We start from the raw sequence: 24,142 nt of genomic DNA, 5'->3' as shown, positions 1-24,142 counted from the left end.
CCTGGCGCTCGGAGAAGGGGGAAAAGGGGCGGCTTTTGCAAGCTCTTTTCCCCGGGGGCGCGGCGGGAGGCTCTGAGCCCCCTGCCCGGCCGCGGCCCCGCTCCCGCCCCTCCCTGCCGGGCTCCTCCATCCTCCGCGCTGCTGCGGCCGGGCCGGAGCCGCCGGGGCCCGCGGCCGCCGGCAGCGCCGCGGGCACCGCCGGTGGAGGGGCGGCGGCCCCGGCCATGCAGCTGCCGGGAGGGGAGGAGCGGGGCGGGCGGTGGCGCCCCGGAGGGGGCAGCGCCCGCAGGGAGCGGGGGGAGGTCTGGCGGTGCCGGCAGCCTCCGAGCGGGGCAGGGGCGCGGCGGGGCCGTGCCCGGGGCAGGCAGCCGCGGTCCCAGCCGGGAGGGGCTGCAGCGCGCTCCGAGCGAGCAGGAGCCTCTCCCCGCCGAGCGGCCTCCCGTCCGCCCGCCGGTGCCTGCAGAGCTGCGGCAGCACCGGGGAGTGACTCGGAGAGGGGAGGAGAAGAGGAGGAAAAGAAATCGGATTGCCGAAAGGATTAGGAAGTGGGGTGGGGAACCGAAGCTCTCTCCCTCCCTCCCTCCCCGCACACATTTGTGAAGCTTTTCAGAGTTATCCTTCAGCATCAGTACCGGCCGGCGACCCGGGGGAGCCGCGACAGCGGAAGGTGCTCGGCAAACTGCAAGAGCGATCAGAGGGAGCGGAGTGGCCCGGCCGGCGGACCCTGCCCGGCCCCTGCCCGCGGGACACCGCACTCCCCGGCTCTGGTGGTTTATATATATTTTTTTATAAGATACATATATTTTTAAGTTTTTACTGCTCCTCTCGGAGGACAGGATTTGGAGCATTAAGGGCGGGCGTGCTGCCAGACCGCCTGCCCTGGACGTGCGAGGCGGGGAGAGAGGAAGGGAGAGATGCCTCTGATTAGAGGGAAAGTCGTGCTCATCCTCGGATTCGTCTTCCTCACAACTTTCCTGGCTGCGGTGAGAGGGCTACCCGTGAGGGGGAAACAGCGCAGCAATACCCCGAAGGAGAGAAGCTCCAAGCTGGCGGAGGTAGGGCGATCATCTTTGGGGAAATACGGAGAGCCGGGACGGTGTTTGGGCGAGCTCTGCCTCAGCCTCTGCACCCCCTCCCGTGCCCGGGCAAGCTGAGGGGGCAGCCGGGCACCTGGGCGGTCACTGGGGCTCCCTCGCTCGGAGGCAATGGTGCATCTCGGACGGGAGCAGCATCCAGCACGTGTCCCGCGGCTCGGCCGCCCAGAGCTCCGGGGGAGAAGCAGGGCCCCCCCTCCTCCCCTTTATCGGCTGTTTCCTCGCTTGCTGAGGGGCAGAGCCCACTCCTGGTCTGCGGGATTCTCGGGAAGCCTCAGGTCTTCGCACTGCCAGAGGCTGAAGGAAAGGGGATGCTTTAGGCTTCCTAAGTTCGGGGCCGAGTGCCGTGACCCAGTGCCCGGGAAGATTCGCTGCCTCCGGCGGCGAGCATCCCAGGTGGGGAGGGAGGTCCGGCTGCAGTCAAACTAGCAGCCGGTGCCCTGCTAATGCCAGATCTTCTCTACCAGAAACCTAAGACACGATAGATTTCAGCCACCGTCTCTCCTCCTCCTGGGGCAGGTTCCGGGGCGGCCATGCTCCCTCCTCATGCCGGCATCCTGCGCTCGCAGCGTCCCCCGGGACAGGCGGCCCCGGGAGCCCCTCGGCCGGGAGCAGGGAATGTCCCGGGGCTGCGCCTCTCGCTCCTCTGAGCGCCGGAGCCCGGCCCGCGCTGGCCGCCGAGCGCGGATTGTGGAAGGGGAAGCTTCGGCGGGCAGTGAGGGACTGCTCAGACTGGGAACCGACTGGTGGGACCTGACGGGAATGACAGGCATGGAATGGAAAAGAAACCACCGGGAGAGCGGGTAGTAAGGAAGACTATGGGATGGTTAAACGAAGCTGTTTTCCATCCTGAAATTGTTCTCTGGAGGAAAACTAAGTCAGGCAGTAGAGCTGTGTTTAAAAAGTACTCTTTGAGAGAATGCTGCTGCTAAAAGGAGGTGAAAAGAATGATTGAGAAAAGCGATGATAGGAGGATTTTGAGCAGCACGGTAGGAGCAGCTCAGTCCTCGCTGGCGATACGCAGCAGTACGGAAAGCAGCAGATTTGGTCTCCAGTGTCAGTCAGACCGGGAGAGGAGGTGCAAAGTGATGGGAATATACCGTGTTGCAAGTTAATGCCAAAAGGCGGTCTGATCTGTGGAGGAGTCATGCTGGCAGCTCCTGTTGGATGCGCTAAACTCCATTCCAGCATGAAGTCCAGGGCACCAGCGTGAGGAGGGAATCTGCCACATGAATGCTTGCCCAAGGGGCAAGAGAGGGCACAGGCTGCATCCTGCCATGTACCGCTGGTCAAGCCTGGTGATGGTTTTGAGTGTGGACGGAGCAGATGCAGAGAGAACTGCTGGGGGTGATGTGCTGTACTGCTGGTAATACCTTGTTGTGCTGTCCTTTGCTACTGAAACTTCAGCTGTAGAAGCAGATGCTGCTTCACTTGCCAGACCAATGTCAGGCGGAGTGACCTCAGACTCCAGCTGCAGGAGTGAGGATTTACACTCGAAATCCAGGAAGGTGTTGCAGGCCTGTGGCAGGGACCAAGGATAGGGACAAGCTGTCTGCTAGGAAGCTGTGCATGCCCTCACCACGGGACCCTGCAGCGAAGTCTCAGGCTCCTTTCTGTGTGACATCTGAAGCAGACGGGAGAGCGTGTGAGCGCTGCGGGCCGCGGGCTGCGATGGCTGTGAAAGGGGAGGTTGTGCGGCCAGCCAAAGATCACACACGGCACTCGCACAGCGCGGCCTCTGTCCCCGGACCTTTGCTGCTTGCAGAAATACAAACATGCGGGAGGGGCATAGGCACAGGTTTGAGGGTGGAGGTTAGGAGCAAGGAGGAAGTTGAAGAATGGATTTCTCTGGCAGTCTGTTGGTGCACCCTGCATCCCTCCGAGTGCTGGGGCACAGTTCCCGTGGCAGGGAGGAAGCAGTAGGTGTTGGCGGCTGTCTCCTGCCTGTGTTTTGGGATGAAATCCTCTGTTTCTGGTACGTGCAGGGGACAGTTGAGAGTAGTCATGCCCAGCTGTTGGAACTAAAGCAGAGAGCACAAGCACAGCAGCATGGTGGTTAAAAAAATCCAGAGTGATTTTGGGTCATACATACAGATGGTTCCTGTTGCAGCACGGATCTGTCCTGTCTCTATGGCAGCAGGGCAGCCACAGCTGGAGTATTGGTTACACTATGGGTAATGCCCTACAGATGTGGGTAGAATGAAGGGGGCTGTGAGGAGAAAAATAGAAATGACAGAGCAGAGAAGATAGACAATCAAAACCATTAAGCAATTACATAACTTGGACTTTTTAAAATTTAATAACTTTGTTTAAAGCAAACATTTTTCCTTGGTTTAGAACTGAATGGGCTTTAATGTAATTTCTGCTGAGTCTTAGAGTTGCACTTCTATACTAAAATAATTTAGAAAAATCAAACAAATAAGTTTTTCAGTAATTTTTTTGAGATATAAAGTGTTCTTATTATTGTAGGGCATGCAGGGGACATGCCCAGCTGTTGGAACTAAAGCAGAGAGCACAAGCACAGCAGCATGGTGGTTAAAAAAATCCAGAGTGATTTTGGGTCATACATACAGATGGTTCCTGTTGCAGCACGGATCTGTCCTGTCTCTATGGCAGCAGGGCAGCCACAGCTGGAGTATTGGTTACACTATGGGTAATGCCCTACAGATGTGGGTAGAATGAAGGGGGCTGTGAGGAGAAAAATAGAAATGACAGAGCAGAGAAGATAGACAATCAAAACCATTAAGCAATTACATAACTTGGACTTTTTAAAATTTAATAACTTTGTTTAAAGCAAACATTTTTCCTTGGTTTAGAACTGAATGGGCTTTAATGTAATTTCTGCTGAGTCTTAGAGTTGCACTTCTATACTAAAATAATTTAGAAAAATCAAACAAATAAGTTTTTCAGTAATTTTTTTGAGATATAAAGTGTTCTTATTATTGTAGGAAGGATGTGGGGAGCACATGCTTTATTTTTGGGTCTTAGCCTTCTGAGTGTGTCTGAAGTCCTGTACCTCAGTCAGGATCCAGTATTTCCAGCCATTGCCAAAGGAGCAAGTACCTGCATTTACATTGTCTTAGCAATGACACAGGTCAGCAAAGCTTTGCCCAAATTATACTGTGCTCAGCATAAACAACAGATGTAGTGAGAATATTTTGCTGTTTCTTCAGTCTATTTGACTAGAAGTTGAAAAGGCAGGATGGAAAAGTGGAAAGGCAGTTTTCTTTCCAAACTGTGACTTGAATCTGACAAAAGAAGATACCTGCTCCTTTGGAGGTTTGTTGGGAAGGCAGGCGGGCTCACAAACAGCAGAGGGGTGTACAGTTGGGGTTTAAGAAGCACTTTTGCAGGTTGGATGTGTGCAGAAATGTGGCAGGATGGAGCACTGACCATTAAGTGGCTCTTCAGATTTGGATAACTTAATATTTGGAAAAGCTTGTGTCCCTTGTGGAGACATGGTGCAGCTCATCACATCGCTTAATGGTCTGTTTATTTATGAAGTCAAGAGGCATAAATGAAAAATATGTTCTGATAAACTCACTGGATTTCAAAATATTGGCTCTGAACATTGTTAATAGATGTTTGGATTCTTTCCAGCTGATTCCAGTCAGTTACAGTGCTCTTCTGGTAAACAGAAAACAGCCACTGTACTGACATGCTACAAATGGTAGTGATTAAATCTGTGTGAACTGACACAAGAGTTTCAATAAAGAATTTCAATAGTGTTTCAATAGCTGTGCACCATGCCAGCAATGGTGATGGGCGTGCTGGAGCAGCCGGGGGGGTGAGGCAGAGCGAGCCAGCAGTGTTTTATGGAGGGTGCAGGCCCCCCAGTCCAGCCTGGTGGGCTTGGTGGGTGCTCTTTTGCAGGAGGGACCCACTCTTGAGAGCAGAGCCCAAGAGCAACGTCAGCAAACTCCCCAAACGTTACTGCAGGGCTGGGACAGGGGGCAGATCCGGGCTGGAACTTGCTGTTGGATTTCCCCTGGTCTGAGGCCGTAAGCAAAGCAAATCTGGCACCTGCGATAAGAGATAAAGGAAGGCAACAAAAGAAATATCAAGCACAGCATAAAGGCTGAGCTGGCTGCAAATCAGTGGGTTTGTGCAGCACCTGATATGACTGGCTCCTGGCCCCTGAGAAATAAGGAAACAAGTAACAGCACTATACATTATTTACTGGTTAAACCAGGCCGTGAGGAAAGCGATGGGAAGCTACTTGTAAAACTGAAGGTCTACACCTGATTAAAAATCATTTAAAAATTAATTGTGTAGCAGTGATGTGATGCCTGGCCAGAGATACCAGCAGACAGAGGGTGAAGGAGCTCCAGGGTGATGTGGTGTGGCTGTACTAGATTTAAAAAGTGTTAAAGGGAAAGAAATCTCAGCTAGCCTCGCGTGGAGCTTGTCAGGAGGCTGTAAGTCAGGGTAGCCCTGTCATTTGGGAGCCCTAATGTAGCCTAGACACATTGGTTTGGGGAGACACTGGGGTGGTGGGCTGCACAGGCACAGAGCTGTGCAGGGCCTGCCCTGTGCCTCCCGCCCAGCTCTTGCTCCGTGTTCACTCCTCGGGGGCTGTGGCCGAGAAGAGCATCTCGGTTTGCTCTGCCCCGGGTGCCCAGCCGTGTCCCCGTGTGCGCCCTGCCCGGCAGAGCCCGGCCGCGCTCCGAGCGGCTCTGCACAGCCGCATCCCCGCCGCCACTGCGGCCTGTGTCAGTAGCAGAGTCATTCTGCCTGAGGATGTGCTTTTTACCTTTTCATTTCTTCAGCAATTAAGCGTTCTTGTCCCTGGCTTTGTCCTTGGCGGAGGTCGGATTTGTGGGTACAAAACGTTCACTGAAGCATCCTTCCGCTCTGAAAGGGGCTCTTTGTGCGCAGGGAGGTACTTCGCCCTTTGTAGCAAATTCCCTTTTGAGAAGTGCCAAATTATCTTAGTCAACACAGTTGAAAACCCTCCCGCCCTGGGGCTGAGACAGCAGCAGAAACAAAGGAGAGCCGGGTGTAGGGAAGCTGCCCAACAAGGGGGCTTCTTCCATTTTCACTGCACAAATAGGTCTGCTGCGTTCCCTTTGTTACAATCAAAGGGGTTCCTGTAAAAGGCACATGTAAGGGGAAGAGATTAGGCATAAATCGCCCCACAGGGTATTGCCCTACACTCTCTCTGGGTTCCCAAAATGGTCCAACTGGGCAGACCCTTTCCTCAAAGACAGTCAAACTGAGGGACTCATCCTGCCTCCAGCCATGATCCTTCCCAGTGGGGTGATAGAGGGAGCGTGCTGGAGAGTAATTCCTGCTTTGCTCTTGTCCGTGTTTTAGGGGTAGGGAGTGAAAACTGGTCCACAATAGCAGTAAGTACTCTTTCTCTCAGAATAATCCTCAAAACAAGAGGCCTGATTCTTCCCTTAGGGGAGCCTGAGGACAGTCTGAGCTGCAGACAGGCCAGCAAGGTGTACCTGTGCTGTCCAGCTCTTTCAAAGCAAGTGTTATCAGCCAGAGTTCAGGTTTTGTATAATATACTGGAGCAAGGAAGAGATTGCAGCATGTTTCAGTGTTAGATCGGATTTGTTTCAGACAGAAGCTTGCAAAAGTGCAGTGTAAGGACTATTTTTGTTTGTTTGTTTGTTTTGGTAGAATGTTTTTTCAAGGAACCTTCATTGAGCAGCCTGATGCTTTTATGTAACCAGCTATAAAAGTCAGTCTGTATGGTGTTGCTTCCAAGCAATTCAGTTTCTCCATGTTCCTTCTGTGTAGGGACTTCGGGGGCTTGTCTGAGAAGCTGTTTGAGATGTACTTTCGTCTCAGTACTTATGAGATGAAGACACCACAGCTATGGTGACCTGCCTGGCTCAGGTGGCCCTTGGCACCAAGAGCACCAATGCCTCTTGGGGTTCAGGTTGGTTTAGTCTCTAGGGCAAGGATACAACTTCAAAGGGAACAAAATGCAGACAGTTGCTGCCTTCTGCTGTCCCCTGGCACCACAAGACAGGCACAGGGTAGAGACCTGGCTGCAGATGGCCAGGAAACACCCATGCATGCAGGGAAGAGGTAGTGATGCGTGGGTTTATCTTGGATTAGGAGCTGGTGCTTGGCCTGGTCTTTCAGGCTCTTATCTAGCCCTCAGGACTTGGGCTGCAAGGCGTGCATGGGAACATGTCCCAGACCAAGCGAGCCACTGCCACGTAGGGCTCAGCAGGAGGCTGGCACATGGCATGGGTACAGGTGACCTCCCTCCACCCCAGCCTTGGCAGCCCTGGCCCAGGGTGAGCAAGGCAGCCCCGGCTCTCTTCCAGCAGCCGAGCCCCAGGTGCCTCCTGGCTGAGGAGGCAGTGTTTGCTGGATGGCCTGGAGGTGCTGTGGGAGTGCCCCATGTGGGAAATCGACATCTCTTTGCCTCCCTGGGATGTCCTCTCTTCCTCACTTTGGCACTTCCTCCTGCTGTGCTCACTGCCCTCCCCTTCACCTGCAGCCATTGCCACAGCAGCCAAAATCAGGGAATTCCAGCTGCACTGTGCCATACCATGAGCACCTCCATCAAAACAAGGTGTTGTACAGATATCTTCATATCAGTTCCCAACACTTTCCCCTTGGAGACAGCATGGTTTTATTACAAGCTAAGGCTGCCAGCTCCTTAAAACCAAAGCTGGCTGGGGAGGGGAGTTGAGTTTGTCCCCAGGCTGGGCAGCTGCAGCCAAGCACCTGGCTCAGAGTCACCCCAGCTTTGTCCCCTCAGGAGAATGAGATGCAGCATCCCTGCCTGGATTCCTTCCTTCCATAGAGATACTCCAAGTCTGGCTCAGGTGCCCATTTTGTCTGTTGTTGAAGGGATCCCTGATGGATTTGCATTTGTCTGGTTGCCTGCCCTTGCCCCACTGCTTGCATGGAGGGGCAGCCTGTGCACCCTTTGTGGGACAAGGGGAGCAGGTGTCCCTGCACTCTCTCCTGCCTGTGATTCCCTCCCCACCTCTTCTAGCCGGCAGGGGGAGGCTGGTGCTGATCGGGTCCTGTCAGCTTCTCCACCTACTTTGTGGTATTTGGGGTTTTCTTCCTTTTGCAGTTCTGCCTGGGCTGTGGCAGGCAAGGAAGCAGCAGCTGGAGCAGTGGGAGAGTTACAGTGTGCAGACTAGCAAATGCAGATCATTAGCTGGAACAAGTTAATGGTTACTGAAGCACATGGGGTTTAGAGCTGGGACAAGTTAGCAGCGACTCCCTCTGATGGATTGGGAGCTTACGTGTATTGCTGCTGAACTGTGTTAGCAGAAACCACAGGAGCATTGCCAGAGAGCACCAGGGGATGTGGATGTGTGTCTGTTCATCTCTCTGGGGACCTCTCCATGCAGTCTCTGTGGGGGCCTTGCTCCCGTACCATGACTGAGCCGAAGTCTGAGGATCTCCAGGTAATGGGTGCCTTGCCACCAGCTGGTGTCCTTGCAGCAGGCACCTCCTGTCAAGAATCGGCCCCTGGGAGCTGTGTGCTTGGGTAGAGTCTCTGGTGCCAGGACAGCCCCATCTGCTGTGCTGGGAGTGCCAAGGATGCGCTCCAGCTTCTCCACCTCCAGGCTTGTGTGGTTCCTCTGTGGAGAAAGCAGAGCAGTCCCCCTGTGGGGCAGGCGGGGAGAAGGAGCTGAGCTCTGGTAAACCTTCTCGAGAGCTTCTCCGAGTACAGCACGGGAGACCCCCATGTGTGCCTGGCCTGGCCGCAGGCTGCCTGAGGAGCATGTCATTTCTTGTCTGCAAAATGGAACCGTGCAGACAAAGACATTTGTCTCTGTGTTGAACGGGGAGAAGATGATTATGGTAGGCAAACATCTGCCAGTGAAACAGCCGTGGTCTGCATGAGGAGATCAGCAGCTTGGCATGGTGAGGTGGAAGGCCACAAGGCTGCTGCTTTTCCTCCTTGTACAAGTGATCAGGGGAGTGAGGATGGTGTGGGCAGGTTACTCATGAGCACACCCAGGAGAGCTGACTGGTGAGAGGAGCTGTGCCAGTGGGACACATGGTGAGGAACATTCTCAGTAGCCTGGACAACCTCCTCATTGCTGGTCTTGCACAGTCAGCCATGCTGTGTCCTTGCTCCTCATGGTGCTGCTTGCTGCTGCTGCTCCGTGCTGTGGTGTCTCCTGCTCCAGGGCTGGCTCTGCCTCAGGGGCAACTGAGTCACCGACCTTGGAAAGAGTTCTGAGATTACAGTTGTTGCAACTGTGAGACATGAAAATAAATGTGAAACATGAGGAAGCCTTTGATGCTGCCTCCTGCAGCTCCCTACCCAAGACAGTTGGAATGAAGCTAGTTAGAAAAGAAAGTGATACCATATGATCTGAAGTATTTTGATAACTGAATGAAAATTATAATCATGAGGGTGTAGTAATTATCTGCACAGCCCACAGTTTGCTGCTGGCTCCTGCTGGTCTGTCATAAACAGGATCTGCCCACGTAAGCACGATAACCAAGTGCCTCGTCTGTTCCATGAGCACTTGTAGAACTCTCCTAAAACCTAAAGGGGCTCTTTATTAAAAGAAAAGAACAAACCAACAAAAACAAACAAACAAACAAAGCAATAACCTCCCTCACAGCACCCATGTAAGTTGATCCCGAGGTGGAGGGGATAGTACAGCCTTTGGGAGCTCTTGGTTCTCTCTTCACCTGTGCCACAGCCCCTTTGCAGGCAGGAGTGTAACCCAGAGCACAAGAAAAGAGAGGCAACTGGAAGTGTTAACTTCTTTAAATTACCTCTGGCAGATCTTCCAGAGCTCACATGTCAAAATCCTGAGTGCCAGCTCCTGCTAAGCCACCTGCCTGTAAGTCTAAATGTGTTGGATCTGATGGCTGGGACTGTGGCTCAGAAGGTCTTACAGACAGTAACAGGCACTGAGCAGCATGTTTGCCTTCTCTGTTATCTGGTAGGTACCCACCCAGCTCTTGACACCTCTAGAAGATGCTGTGCTCTGTCAGGGCTCTGGGAAATCCCTTAAGTGGGTGATGAGCTGGTGGGTGGCAGGGGTCACTTGCCTAATGTGTGTCCCATGGATTTTCCATCTGGCTGAAAGCCTGCCAGTAGACAAGTTATGTGCTGGTGGATGCTTATGAGCCAGGAGGATCAAACTACAGCCCTCAGGAGGCCATGGGGGCTTCATCTGGCTGGGCTAAAAAAGCCCTTTATTTGGGCAGTGCCTCATAGAGGAGAAGGCATGTTCTGTGGGAGGGAGGCATCGTGGCACACTGCGTTTGTTCCTGGGGATCACCCTGCTGTTCAACCTTACTTTGTTTTAAAGAGACAGCAGTGTTACCTGTTAGCACTAGAAAAACCTCCCTTTCTCCCAATCCACCAGCAAAGATTGTCATGAGCCTTTCTGCAAACTGCAGCCCCAGAGCTAACCCCAGACATGCTGGGCTTCCTTCTAATGCAACCAACGAGCCTTCTCTACTTCCATGGCTTTATAGTATGGCTTTATAGGAAAATCCTACTCTGGAGTTGTTCCTACCCAGTTTCAGTCCAAAGATAATTTTTTTTTAATACTTTCTCCAGATCTTTGCAGCTCATTTAGGTAAATATAAAAAGAAAAGTTTTATGGTTAAAAAAAAATCTACTTGACTAATTCATAAGTGGGCAAGTTTGCAACAGACAGATTTTAAAATAATGTTGGAAAGCTTTGGGGAAAGAGAAGGAAGGTCTATTCAGGAAAAGATCAATAGTTCTTCTGGTGGTTTCTTGTTTCAATACAGCATGGTAAAACTGTTCAAAGGAAACCTAACACAAGCAGTAATGATTAAGCAACAAAAGCCCCCATTCCTTATAATTATAGCTCAGTGTGGTACCAGCCTTTAGCAAATACGTCATTTTCTGCACTGCAGTGTTAACAAGCCCAAAGCACAGCCTGAGTGTTGCCTCTGATCCGACTGCCGTGTGCACAGGTTTCCTTGGTTCAAGCTGAATGAGTTTATGTGCTCGATAATTGGCTTGGGATAGGTGTGGCTGGAAGCTGCATCCTCTGAGCTTGTCCTGTGCTGGTGACTTGCTTGCTGCACTGGCTGCTGATGCTCTGGCAGTGCTGCCCTGCCAGGGGAGTTCTCTCAAACGTGCTTGGATTTGTTTAACCCCACGATGAGGGGCATCTCTGCTCAGCAGTCTGTGTAGTTACAAAGAGAACTGCTGTTGGGTGCTCTGGCAGCTTGCAGCTCCTGTAGAGGTGCTGGAGGGATAAGTACCTGTGGTTGTGTAAGTGGCAGTGTGGTGGTGTCCCTGGTTGCCAAAGTGCAGTACAGCACAGGAACTAGTCTGATGATGCTTTCAGGTTTTAAACTGAAATGTCATGTCTCTAATGGTAAGAGCTGCATCACATGAACATTGGTCATTTGCTTCCTTAACCCAGATTTAGTTCAAAGTCAGACATTTCTAGCAAAATCACAAATTTTAAGAGCAGAAGAAATTACTAGAGCCTTGAATTTCTTCCCCAGTGCAGTTGCAGTACTCATGTGTTGAGCCCAGTGATGTGGGTTTGGCAGTCTCCACAAAAAAAAATTGTCACTTTTCTTTTTAATTGTTCCTGTGGTTAATTACCTATGGCATTAAAAGCATGATCCTTATTCCTCAGTTAAATTTTTTTGGCTTTGACTTGGGCACATTGCTTCCTATTATGTGTTTCTGTTCTGGATTATAGTCTCTGGTGCCTGATGGATTACTGCCTTAAAGAACTGGAAAACTGAGTCATTGCTTTCTTTTTTCAGCATGAGAAAGAAATTGAATTGTACAAGTCTTTCACTGGAAAAGACTTGTACGAGACTTGTACAAGACTTTCCATCCCTTGAAATATTTTTGTGGCTGCTCTCTTCATCATCTCCAGATTTTTGAGCAATTCTTATAGAGGTGTATGGACTAGAAATGGAAAAATGCCAGCTTTTGGTCTCTAGAGCAATGATGCGTGGCCTTTTCCCACACCTTTTCCACACACCTTGTTGCCCATGTTATGTACAAAGGAGGTATGACATGGGGAGGAATTGCTAATGAGTTATTTCCCCTTCCAAACTTCTCTTCTAAGCTTGTGCCTCAAGGTGTTTCAGTGGTCAGTCCTACATGTGGGACAGCCTGGACTATGTGGGAAGTGCTCCTGGGCTGGTAGGTAGGCAGGTATGATCCTGCTAACAGCCTTCAGTCAAAACATCATCTTCACAAATGCAAAGTCCACGCTCTTTCCTGAGTGCTGCCCCAGAGTTTCTCTCAGGTTCCTGCCCTGGGAACCCTTATTCCCAGCCAGGTAGGATATGCCAAGTGTAAACAGGAGCAGCTGTGGCAACTCCTTGTTCAGCTTTTTCCTTTGCTTGGTGCTGGCTGGTTGCAGGAGAAGGTTGGAACTGGACTGGAAGACACTGATGGCTTCCCAGCCCTGCACTCTGCTTCTGTGGTGCTGGAAGGAGAAGGGAGCTGCTGCTGCTCAGCTCTCCAAGGGTTTGCAGGCTTTAGCCTGTGCTCTGTAGGGAGCAGGGGAATAAAGTGTTCCCTTTGGACAAGCAAGTCTTCTCTTTCCTTAGCCCACTGCAGTAGCTGTGCTCCACCCTTGATGGCTTTATCCAGCTGCTCCTTGGACAGTGCAGAGGGGAGGGTGGGTGTCATGCAGCAGGGTGCAAACCTCGAGGACAGCTGCTTGTGTGGCTGTCAGGGACATCTGATACCATGGATGAACACACATCTGATACCATGGATGCTCTGACCTGGAGGGAGCACTGGGCCTTCTAAGAGCTTGTTGACTGTCTGGGGCAGGGCACTGAGCCTTAGATGGGAGGGACATCTGATGCAGGGACAGATTTTACCCCAGCAAACCTTTAGAGTAATGCAGATGCCAACAGGAGGGAAGTGTTGAGTGGTACATTGTAGTGACCATTTCTGAAGGGCTCTTGGCCATCCAGGGTGGCCACCCACGCAATGCGTATGCCTCCAGAGTATCTGGGAGCTGAGGGAGTTCTGTTCGCCCTGCCACACTTTTGCAGCCAGTTCCCCTGGAGCAGTTTTACATTTTCCCTGTGGGAACAGTACTCTGAATTTCTTGAGCTTGTTTGGGCGTAAAATCTGAATTAGGCACTGAGTGTAAATTTGGAGACTTTGAGTCTGTTCCTGGCTTGCTTGCTCTGGTGTCCTTGGGTGAGCTCAGATCTTGTTGCTAGAGGAGACCTCACTTTCCATGTGTATTAAATTTGGGTTGTGTGTGACACGAGCTCACTCAGCCCAATAAGCTCTTTGCAAATTAGGCAGGAACGCCAGCCTTTCAGGGCTGTTGCCAGTCTCTTGTGCAGGGGTTGTGTTGGGCATGTGCAGCTGGCAGCAAACCCAGCACAGCAGGCAGTGCCGTGCAGCCAGCACTGGGACATGGCTGTGTTTGCCTGCTCAGCCCTCTTTGCTGTTTTTGTTCCACCTGGGCTCCTTGCTTCTTGTCAGGGACTTCTGGGTCATGACAAGAGACCTAGCAAGGGGCTAAGGAACTGGGAAGCGGCTGAGGCAGAGCCAGGCATCATTCCCATGCATTCTTCCTGAAACCGTTGTGGTTTGGATGAGGACAGAGGGTGCTGGGAGGGGAAGGTGTATGCAGGGATCTTTCTGCTCAGGTTTGCTACCAGCAGTGCCACAGGAGTCCCCCAGGCCAGGGAGAGGGGGAGCCCCAAACGCTCTGCCTGGGCAGCGCAGGTTCTGTCCTCTCTGCAGCCCTCTGTCCTCAGGGCCCATCTGGTGGAGTCTGTCACCGGCCCTTCCTGCCTTCAGCCTGCCCTGGGCAGCAGCCAAGGGACCAGCAGCGTCCCCGCTGCTCTTTTCCCTCCCCCGGGGACGGAGGGATCGCGGGCTTTGATGTACAGGGACAGGGCTGGGGACGGGCTGTGTGCGCTCATGAGAGTCTGGCTAGGCTCCAGCTGCCTTTGAAGTGCTCCAGTGATCAGGATGAAAGGGAGGGGAGTCCTTCCCCAAACCATCTGGCTCTAATTGCAGGTAGAAATGCCTCTCTGCGCCCCCCGCCCGGCGCTGTGGGGAGGGGGCACTCCGTGCTCTTCGTTAATCCCACGGCTCTCGACCGGGCTGATGCGAAGGGTGAGAGCTTGGGAACAAAAGGGGGTTTCAGCCGGGCAGCCAGAAAAAGGCAGACAGTGGCGGAGATGCTGGGAGCTCGGGCACCTCTGCTCTCAGCCTTGAGCTGCGGGGCCCTGCAGGCCTTCCCAAGGGCGCCCGTGCCTGGGGGGGCTTTGCCAGTTGTTCCCATCTCGGGTTTCTCGGGCACGCTGGGGCCTGCTGGCCCTGGAGCCGCGCTGCTCTGGTGCCAGAGCCGGGAGCGGGACCAGGAACGGGGAGCTCGGGGCCAGCCTGGCAGCGTGTGCCGCCTCCCCGGCCGCAGGGCTGTGCTGCCTCTCGGCAGGGCTGCCTGGCTGCTACCCCTGCTCCTCTGGGGCTGGACATGTGCCCCTGGAGGGGAGACAGCACTTAGAGCCACTGGCAGCACTCGCAAGTGAGTTTTGTTGGCTTGTTTGGCTGGGCATCTTCCCTCTCCCAAAGAGCCAAAGGTAGCTGGGTTGTATCTGCCAGCAGTTTCTTTCCGTCTCTGTGGTAGCCTTTAGGCACTATCAGAAATTTCAGTTAAACCTGTGCTGCTTGAAGTCATCTGCCCTCATACCAATACCACAGAACAATGTATTTGGGTGAGGTTTTCCCCTTTGTCATAAAGCCCTGGTTGTAAAGTTTTTATATAAATATATAAAAGTATTAAACATGACCTGTGCTAACTCTGTGGCCAGAAACAATCCTTGCTGTTAACCCATTTGCAGGGACTGAGAAATAACTAAAGAGGGAGAGTGAGAAGTGGAAAGCCAGGTGAGATGGGCAGTGGGACAGCAGAGGGGTGCAAGGATCATGGAGCTGAGAAGTACCAGTCTGAATAGACCTGTAGGTTCAGGTGCAGCAGAACTGAGCCCTGGCACAGCACAGGGCACTTGGTATTAATTTGATTGATTAGCATGTTAATTGCTATCCTGATGCTGCAGTAGGAAGGGGTGGAGGAACTGTTTGGGGCAAGAGGCCAGACCCATCTTTGCTGGGTGGTGGTTTGCTCCCTGCCCTGCAGCACCACCATCAAGAGCTGTTGTCTGTGGCTGTTCCCTCTCCAGGTGTCCGCATCGTCCAGCCCGCGTTCAGCAGGGGACGAGGAGCTGCCGCCGTCGGGCAGGCCGCGGGCGCTGAGGCGGAGCGGGCAGGCCGGCCCGCGGCGGCACCGGCGCAGGGGGCTGGCTCAGCAGGCCGCCAGGAGCCCGGCGCTGCCCCAGCCCAGTGCTGCTGGCCAGGAGGAGAGCCTGCCCTTCATGCTGGACCTGCAGAACTTGCCGGGGCTGGCCAATGTGGACCTGAGTGCCCAGAACCCCAACATCCAGGTGGGGAGTGGGTCTGGGAGGGCCACGGGGGGATGTGGGTGTGTGCTGTGGTGAAAGTGGTGCTCTCCACCCTCATTTGGTTCCTAAGAGAAAAGATCTTATGAGCAGGGTCTGTGTGGCTGCTGTCATCTGTTTTCTTGGTGACTACCAGCTGCAGATAGCTGGCATGGAGAAGCTCCTTGACTGAGGAATTTGCTCACAGCCTTTCCCCTGGCCTCCCCAGCCCCTCTTCATGGAGCAGGAAGAAACTGTCCTAACATGGGTGACCTCTCAATTTCTGAGGGTGGCATTGGCTCCTGTGGGTGACCACCAGCCACCCTGTGCTTCCCACTCTGTCCCTGCTCAGTCCCTGTGGATGAGGAGATACCACTTGCACTCCTCATATGGTCCTGCGGCCCTGAGTGTCTGCAGCCTCTTGGGCTGGGAGCCAGGGCATGGTCTGGTAGCTCTGTCCAAGGGCTGTGCCCCAGCTCACTGCCTTGCCTCATGTCTGCCCACCAGGTGACCATTGAAGTGGTGGATGATCCTCAGGCTGAGATGGAGATGGACTTGTTGAAGGAGACAAGCAATGACTGGTCTCTGACATCCTCTGAGTGGTTGTCCCACAAGGACCTATTCTGGCCCCTCTTCTGGGAATACACTGACCCTGCTGAGGGGGAGGAGGAGGAGGAAGATGAAGAGGAGGAGGAAGAGGAGGAAGAGGATGACAACCTGGATGTTGGGGACAGGGAGGAAGAAGAAGAGGATGATGATGAAGAGGAAGATTACACAACAGATTATGAGGAGGAGGAGTCCATGCTTAGTGGAGTAGGTGGTAACTGGGACCAGCGATGGCCTGGGCAGAAAAACTGGATCTTTAAGGAAAAATATAATTACGGTGAGTTCTTGGCACATGCAGCTGCCCTGCAGACCAGCAATGCCCTCCCCTGTCCTGCCTGGCTGACAGCCCTGCACCAGGGATCACAGCACACTAGTGCTCAGCTCCTACTTACAAAATAAGCAAACATGCCAAGGAGCAAGGCCAGCACTCTGAGCTGGGCTGCCAGCAGTCAGACATGCCAGTGTCCCAGCGGGAATTGTCCTTGCATGTAATCACACTGGAGCATGGGCTCTAGTTAAGGCACACTCAGATGAGCCATACAATATAAATGTTTAATGCCGAGTGCTGCTGCCATTGATTCAGGTCCCTGTGTGAGATCAGCGCCAGAAGCCTTTTCCACAGAGCTGGGTTCCCCCCGGGAGAGGAGCTGCAGAGAGCTGGGTGGCAGATTCTTGTGGGCAGATGGGCCAGGGCACCACAGCAGCAGAAGCCTGCAGCTTCCTGGCCATGACCCCAAAACCAGGCAGCCTTTGCTAACACGTGGTGTTCAGCATCGTGGCCAGTGTGCTAGACCATGTGGGGTGGGCAGCGATACCTGTTTGGGTAGGTATGACTGGGAGCAAAGCTGTGAGAATGAAGCCTTTGCTCAGGGCTGCTTCCCTGGGGTTGGCAGTGAGGATGGGCATGGCCCTTGGCACTGCATGGCTGGGCATCTCCGTGTGCCCCAGGCAGGACTGTCCCTGTTCAGGGATGGAGGCAGAGCTGAGGGAGGTCCAGGTGGATGCTGTCTCCCCTCCTGCCAAAGCTTTGCTGAGATCCATCACTCTCTGCCTCTTGCCTGCTGTGCACAGACTATGAAGATGAGGAGGAGTGGAGCCCATGGTCCCCTTGCAGCATCACCTGTGGCAGTGGCAACCAGAAGAGGACCCGATCCTGTGGCTATGCCTGCACAGCAACAGAGTCGAGGACCTGCGATCTCACACACTGCCCTGGTGAGCCCCTGGCCAGAACAGTCCTTGGCTACTGCCTGACTTTGATGTGGGCTGGTTCCCCACTGCTGCAGGCTGGGCATTGCTCATGCTTCAAGAATCAGTTATGTTTAATGTGATCAGGGCTAATGACCATGGGGCTTTGTTTCCACAAAGAAGCTATGATTGGGCTTCATGGCTCCCCTGGCAATTGTGTGGGGCCCAGGGGTGGTAGAACTGGCACTAAGTTTGGTGTGTGACTTCTTGCACCTCTCTCATATTGGGAGCTTGAAGTCCTCTCCTGGGGCATATTGAGACCCAGTTCTCTCTTGCTGGGATTTACAAAACTAACAGCCTCTGTTGGGCCAGTCTTGCTGCTGGCCCTTCCTTCCAGTCACAGGACCATGTTACCAAAGAAGTGGCAGGAGAGGGGCTGGGAGATGGGTGGTGTCTGGTTCACATACAGAGGGGAAAAAACACTTTTCCTCCTGTGTTCATCTGGGCTCTTTGTTTTGGTTTATTTTCTGTCTCAAGGAGCAGAAGGAGAGATGGTCTTCCCCACAGAGGAGACACCTTTCAAAAGCGACAACACCACAGAGCTGTTCAACTCAGGTCAGCCCCTGCCTCTGCTTTGCACTGGGGGTTTCTGTGACAGACCCTGGGAGAGTCGTAGCTGGTGGGCAGGGAGGGTTCAGGGTTCAGCCAAGGGGTCCTGTGTCTGGTGTCCAGACCTAAGTCACCCAAACCACTGCCATGTGCAGGCTTCAGTGGTCATGCTGGGAAACCCAGTTGCTCCCACAGCCCTGGTACAGCACAGTCCTGCTTTAGGGTTCAGTGGCTGAAGCCAGCCTGCCATGTGCCCTCTCCCATAAGGAGCCCGGCCCCAGCACAAACCCCCTTCCCTCTGTCACTGCCTTGGGGGAGCAGCCTGGCTCCAGCTCATCCCAAGAGTCTGGCTGCTCCTGCCTGGTGGTTGCAGGCTCTGCTGGTGGTGTTGGCATGGCTTCAGGCAGATGGCCGCTGGGTAAAGTGGGGTGCAGAGTGTGCATGCCCTCACCCTTTTGGTGCCTTCCCCCAGAGGTGGACAGCTGTGAGAAGTGGCTGAACTGCAAGAGCGACTTCCTCACCAAGTACCTGAGCAAGGTGCTGACAGACCTGCCCAGCTGCCCCTGCTCCTACCCCCTGGAGGCCGTCTACAGTGCCGTCAACCTGCGCGACGAGCAGCGGGGCAAGAGCTTCCGATGGCGGGATGCCAGCGGCCCCAAGGAGCGCCTGGACATCTACAAGCCCACGGCACGCTTCTGTCTGCGCTCCATGCTGTCCCTGGACAGCACCACCCTGGCTGCCCAGCACTGCTGCTACGACGAGCACACCCGCCTCATCACCCGCGGCAAGGGGGCCGGTGTCCCCAACCTCATCAGCACCGAGTTCTCTCCGGAGCTGCACTACAAGGTGGACATGCTGCCCTGGATCCTTTGCAAGGGTGACTGGAGCCGCTATCACGCCGTCCGGCCCCCCAACAATGGGCAACGGTGTGCCGACAACCCCGCCGAGGAGGAGTACCTGTCCCAGCTGCAGGAGGCCAAGGAGTACTAGCCACAGCCACTCTCCAAGGTGCCACCGCCACCACTGGCTTGCGTCCCTGCGCAGCCTGGCCAGCCCTGACCCTGCTCATGGGCTCCTCAGCGGTGCCAGGCAAAACGGGGAGGATGCGCCGTCTGTCCCATCCCCTCGGAGGAGTGTCTCCTCCGATTTCTGAGGGTACTGGAGGTTATTGTGGTGCACTCCCTGCCCTGCCACCCAGGGCAGTCCTGCAGTCCAGAGCTCCTGGCCTGGCATGTGGAAAGCAGCAGGGGCTGGGAGATATAAGGGGAACAAGGGCTGCTCCTTTCTGCTTTTATTCTCTATGACCTTTCAGTGCAGCCTGAAAGCTGAGCACAGGGTGAATGAAGTGGGCTCAGCTCCTGCTGGCTTCACACCACATCTGAGGAGCTGCCACGGGCATTGCTGCCTGCCCTTGTCTGTACACCTGCCCTGGCACAAGCTGGTTTATGTCTGAAGCTGGGGGTAGGTCTTCCTGGAGAGTGCAGGGCCGTTCCAGCCACGCATACAGAGCAGGGCCCCCCATCCCTGGGTTTGTGCATGCACGGTTGGGAAGGAGCAGGGAAAGGTTGATGGGTCTGTGGGTCTGGGGGAGTGGGCTGTGGGGCAGGAGGAGACAGGCTGCCTGGGCTTCCTCGGCAAGACTGCCTAGCCACCAGGGTTTTGGCTGCCAAAGCTACATGTAGGTGGTCCTCAGAGGGGGTCAGCATGGGGACACATCATCTGTGTGCATTTCAGCTCCTGTGCCATGTTGCTTGGGGGAACAGGATGGTAGCATCTCTGCAAGTCACAGCACTAACCCTCTACCAGACCTTGGCTCCTTGGCAGTCCCCAGAGGGTCTCAAGAGCACCTGGGACACAGCCCAAAAGAAAGTCCTGTGTTTCCCACTCACAGCCCTGCCAGGGGCAGGAGGCATCTTGGCCACTGCTCATGCCATTGCTGATGAGGAGCAAAAAGACTGAGCCAAGCTAGCCCTGCTCCATGCTGAGTCTGCCCATGTCCCCAGCTGCTCCATTCTGTGTCTGCCCAGGTCCCCACCTGGAGGCAACCCAGACAAACCAAGCCATGGATCCCTCAGGCTCACTTCCACTCCAGGCTCACAAGTGTGGCTCCAGAGGAGGAAGACACACGTGCTAATAATGTCAATACCTGGTGTCCACAGATCAGGGATCATGATGTTCTCTGTTGGCACTTTGATATTGCCTGGGTTTTATTCAGCTTTTCACAGGTCCATGGCAGTGTCTCCCAGCATATTTTGGAAGCTTTTCTGCAGAGAAACTAGGCTGAGCACCTTTGTCCCAGGACATGCAGTTGCTAAACTGGCAGAAAATTTAATAGGTTTTATTTAAGAAATTTTATACATCAGGGGAAATAAAAATCAAGCACACATCAAGAAGAATGGAGTCATTTCTACTCTAGAGGTTTCATGCAAGGCTGCTAGCTACTCCATGTACTTCTGCAGGGCACTGTTGAACCAAATAACTGGTTGCAGAGGTCCTTAGTTGACCATCCTGTACTGTCTGTCCTTTTTGCAGGAGCTTTCTCCAGCCTCAGTGAATATTCTTGGTCTGAAAGCTCTTTGGGGAGTCTTTCAGGGGGGGTCTTTGTATGCATCCTTGATCATCCATACCTAAGACTTCATAGCTGGTAAAACAAAAGTATTAATGAAGTTATTGCTGAATTATTCTTCCTCAACTATTATTACACCCTTGTATCCCTAGACTCTGGATATGGGTTCTATCAAAATACAGGCAGACATGCAGTCTGAGATGACCAGTGTTCTGTAAATGGTGAGAAGGAAGAGAACCAAGTAAGCATGGATGGAGACCTAGACCCTGGAACATTTTCATGATCACTGCATGTTCTCTGGCCCAGATGGTCATTCACTTGCTAGTTGCTGGCAAAGAGGTAGGTCATACAGAGGTGGTCAAGAGAGGGTGACAGTGATCTGATGGCTTGGTTCTGGGGGCCAGGGAGCCTCAGCAAGAGACATGGATGCAAATGAAGCTGTGAGTGTCTGAAGCCATGGAAGGATGAGCTTGTGAACTGCAGTCATTCCACAGAGCATATTTCCACTCGCATACTATATGCCGTCATTACCTTCATCAAACTGTCAGTGGAGTTTATTTACCATCAGTGCAGACTTCTTTAAAGAACCTCCTGTTGAGCATGCCTAGTGCTCAGTATTGGACCCAAGCATGGAAGCAGGACTTCTACAAACAGTCTTTCTTGAAGAAGACTTGCAAAAGCTCAGCCAATTTGTTTGTTAGACTGGCTGCTCTCTAAGTGCTCTTACAGTCAGAGTGTTACCCAGGACTTTCACCCTCCTCTTTTCTCTGGCTATGTCAACCTGTCTAACCCCCAGAAAAAAAACTTGTAGTTTCTGTAAGAACTGGAGTTCCATCCAAGGGCAAGTAAAAACATTTCTTGCATTGATACTCCCCCATTCCCTGACATCCCCACACAAGCTAGTTGAGAGCCAAGTAGTTGTTCTGCTTTGCTGCCTCTGTGGTTTGGACAATACAGGCACAAACTGGAGCATGAGAAACAAGCACTGTTGTTCCTCAAACAAGCACCTTACACACCATGAGGCTTTGCAGAGCACAGTGAGAAAAGTAGACATTAAGCAAGTGTTTATTTTTATATCCCGTCAAAGATTCTGTCCAACCCACTGCTATTTAAGTGATGAATCTCTAAGCTTTCACTCCTTAAGTTTATTGGTTTTTTATATATATAATATATATATAAAATGTCTTTTATTCCTACAAAATTTCACAGAGAAGAGTTCTTTAATCTGATGCTGCAATAAAGCACTTTATGTATGTATATGTCATGCTGATGTCATTCAGTTGTGACTGAAGCATGTGTTGCTATTTATTTTGGTTGAGAGGGATGATCCTATGTTTAACACTGTATGTCTTGGGTTCCCAGCCCCACCTGGGGCCCTGGTGGCTTCCTTTAACATTTGCATTTGAAGTTGTCTGGATGCAAAAGTCACAGGTAAGAAAGACTGTCTGGAGCCCATGGGATATGTGAAGTTCTGCTTACAGGGGAGGAAGCCTCCTACACCTTCAGGGCCAGTGCTGAGAAGCAAAGGCATTGCCTGTGCCCCAGCCCTGACCTTGGGTTTTATTCCATGCTCAGCCTGGTCAGAGCTGAGTACTGGCTGATGGTCCAGCACACCACAGCAGGAAGAAAAACCCCAGCATCATCCCAGCTAAAAAACTGGCTTAGCAAACCACCTCCAGAGCCACCAGCTAATTATAGCGGGCGGGTTTGCAAAGCTTTCCAGGGATCACAACTTTTTGTTGTTGTTAATCTAGTGTGTAAATCATAAACACTTCCAGGTTCTTGCTATTTCCAGCTGTTTCTGCTCCTCTCTTACTCCTTTTGCTTTGCTCTGGCTGCACATCTGTCAAGGGTTTATCTGCTACTCTAGCATGGGACTGCTTCACAGCTGCCTGGCACCACTGCTGGCCCCTACCTGGGGGAGCAGGTGACTCCTCTCAGTGGAGGATGCTAGGGGCTTCCTACTGGCCTTCTGCAACATCAAAAACATTGTTGCATGGAGCCCAAGCCAGGAGGAGCAGGCTGAGCTCCACTCTGCTCAGAGAAAATCATTCTTTCTCTAGAGGAGCAGTCAGCAGTTACTGCTATGTGTATAACGTGCCTAATGTGCTTTTATCCTCTGCAGCAAGGTCCTTGCTGTGTTGGATGATGGACCCTGCTGTGAAACTCCTGGGATATAGAAATCCCACAGCCAGAGGTTGGAAGCAGGAAGAATTCCTGCCCTAATTCTGCAGGTGCTGGAGACCTGGAGATGTCACCTGAGCTCATACAATGAGTCTGTGACAGTCTTAAACTGCACTTTTGCCTGATGCTTTGAGCACAAAACTTCCTGACTGGTTGCTGTTGAGTTGTTTCAGTCTGCCAGCCTGGAGTGGAGCTGAGCTGGACCAGTCCCCTGGCATCCAGCCTGTAGTGGTGTTTGTCTGCACACAGAAGGAGCCTTGCCCAGATTTTGCTGGGACACAGCTGGGGTGAGTAAAGCCCATCTCTCAGGGATGAACATGAGATTTTGTAGGAACATATTTACAGCAACAGAAATCCCATTACCTGAATTTTTTTTCAGGGCTCCACCTCCAAGAATCTGCTTCTTAGAAAGCACACAAAAAGCCCAGCTGGGCCCAGAAGGGGCCTCTGGAAGGAGAAGAGAGAGTGATAATGCCAGGAGAGTTTAGCCAAAGCCTGTGCATCAGGCCTGAACTGCAATGCCTGGTATTAACCTAGGAAATAGCAAGATGTGGTTGTGGTCTGTGGATCTTGAGTTAAAACTGTAGTTCTAGAGAAGAAACAAACCTTTCAGACACCCCTGTTCTGGCCTAAGAAGGGACACACCTCACTGTGTGGCTGCGTTGGTCTTCTGTGCTGGTGGCACACCTCTGGAGCAGAAGACTAGGAAAAAAACAAACCCCAGCACACTGAAGGTTTTCAGCTGTAGTCCTGCTCATCTCACTTTTTCACTTGGTCAAGATAATTTTTGATTCTAGAATTATCTCCTAAACTTGTCTTTTACAGCACCAGTGGTAATGTTTTGTTTTGTTGGTTTTTTTGGTTTTTTTACTCTTAAGTTACCAAATATATTATCTTCTATACCGAAATGTACTGGATTCGTTACAGGTTTATTAGGCCTTCCCTTATGTACTAATAAAACTATTATATAGAGCATTGCCTACAGTCTTAACAAAGTTCAAAGACCCCTTTTGGTTTATTGTTTGATGGTTGCTTCTTACTCTTCTCCGTGTGCCTCATAACAGCATAGTCAGTGAGGATCCACCTCTGACTTCCATCACTGAAAAAATTCCTTCTGTTTTCTGTTTTTTTAACCTTTGTTTTCTTTAATTTACAGGACTTTTCCTCTCATCCTGTGTCAAATTCTTGAAAAGCCTTTGGGTCAGAGTATACTGAACCCTGCTTTTTCCCCTAATTTTATACATCACTCCCTTCCCCAAATAGCTGAAGGACTACTAAACTGTGACTGTTTTCCAATACTTCCAAGTAAAGCAGAGGTCTGGAGTTTCTCATTAGCATGGTAGCTGCACTGGAGGTCAGCTGTAGCTGCAGGAGTGTGTGTCTGCTGCCAGTAAGCAGATGTAGTGCAGCGACCTTCTCTAGCATGACTTAAAAGGCTCAGATCTCCTCAACCAAGTAAATGTCTGAAGTGGTGTAAGGCCTTAATTACCATTGCTGTGTCCTGTTAGAG

General features: G+C 52.4%; 1 protein-coding gene across 2 annotated transcripts; it reads left to right on the top strand.

Annotated features, from left to right (window-relative positions):
- The first annotated feature begins 193 nt into the window (after positions 1–193).
- Positions 194–23,625, top strand: ISM2 (isthmin 2). 2 transcript variants are annotated; one of them, XR_005627114.1, is made up of 7 exons: positions 194–1,055; positions 15,228–15,488; positions 15,990–16,365; positions 17,160–17,300; positions 17,811–17,888; positions 18,355–22,919; positions 23,012–23,625. XR_005627114.1 is itself a non-coding variant. In XM_039705505.1 (6 exons), the coding sequence occupies exons 1-6, from the start codon at positions 915–917 to the stop codon at positions 18,870–18,872; spliced, it is 1,515 nt and encodes a 504-aa protein (XP_039561439.1). In that variant the 5' UTR covers positions 194–914; the 3' UTR covers positions 18,873–23,625. The 2 variants fall into 2 exon arrangements, 1 of the variants encoding a protein (XP_039561439.1); XM_039705505.1 differs by having other exon boundaries at positions 18,355–23,625.
- Positions 23,626–24,142: the final 517 nt, after the last annotated feature.

This window comes from Passer montanus, unplaced genomic scaffold, assembly GCF_014805655.1.
Source record: "Passer montanus isolate IOZ18808 unplaced genomic scaffold, ASM1480565v1 scaffold18, whole genome shotgun sequence".
Classification (NCBI taxonomy): Eukaryota; Metazoa; Chordata; class Aves; order Passeriformes; family Passeridae; genus Passer; species Passer montanus.
The sequence above is the reverse complement of the archived record's forward strand: the minus strand, read 5'-3'. Positions and strand labels throughout refer to the sequence as shown.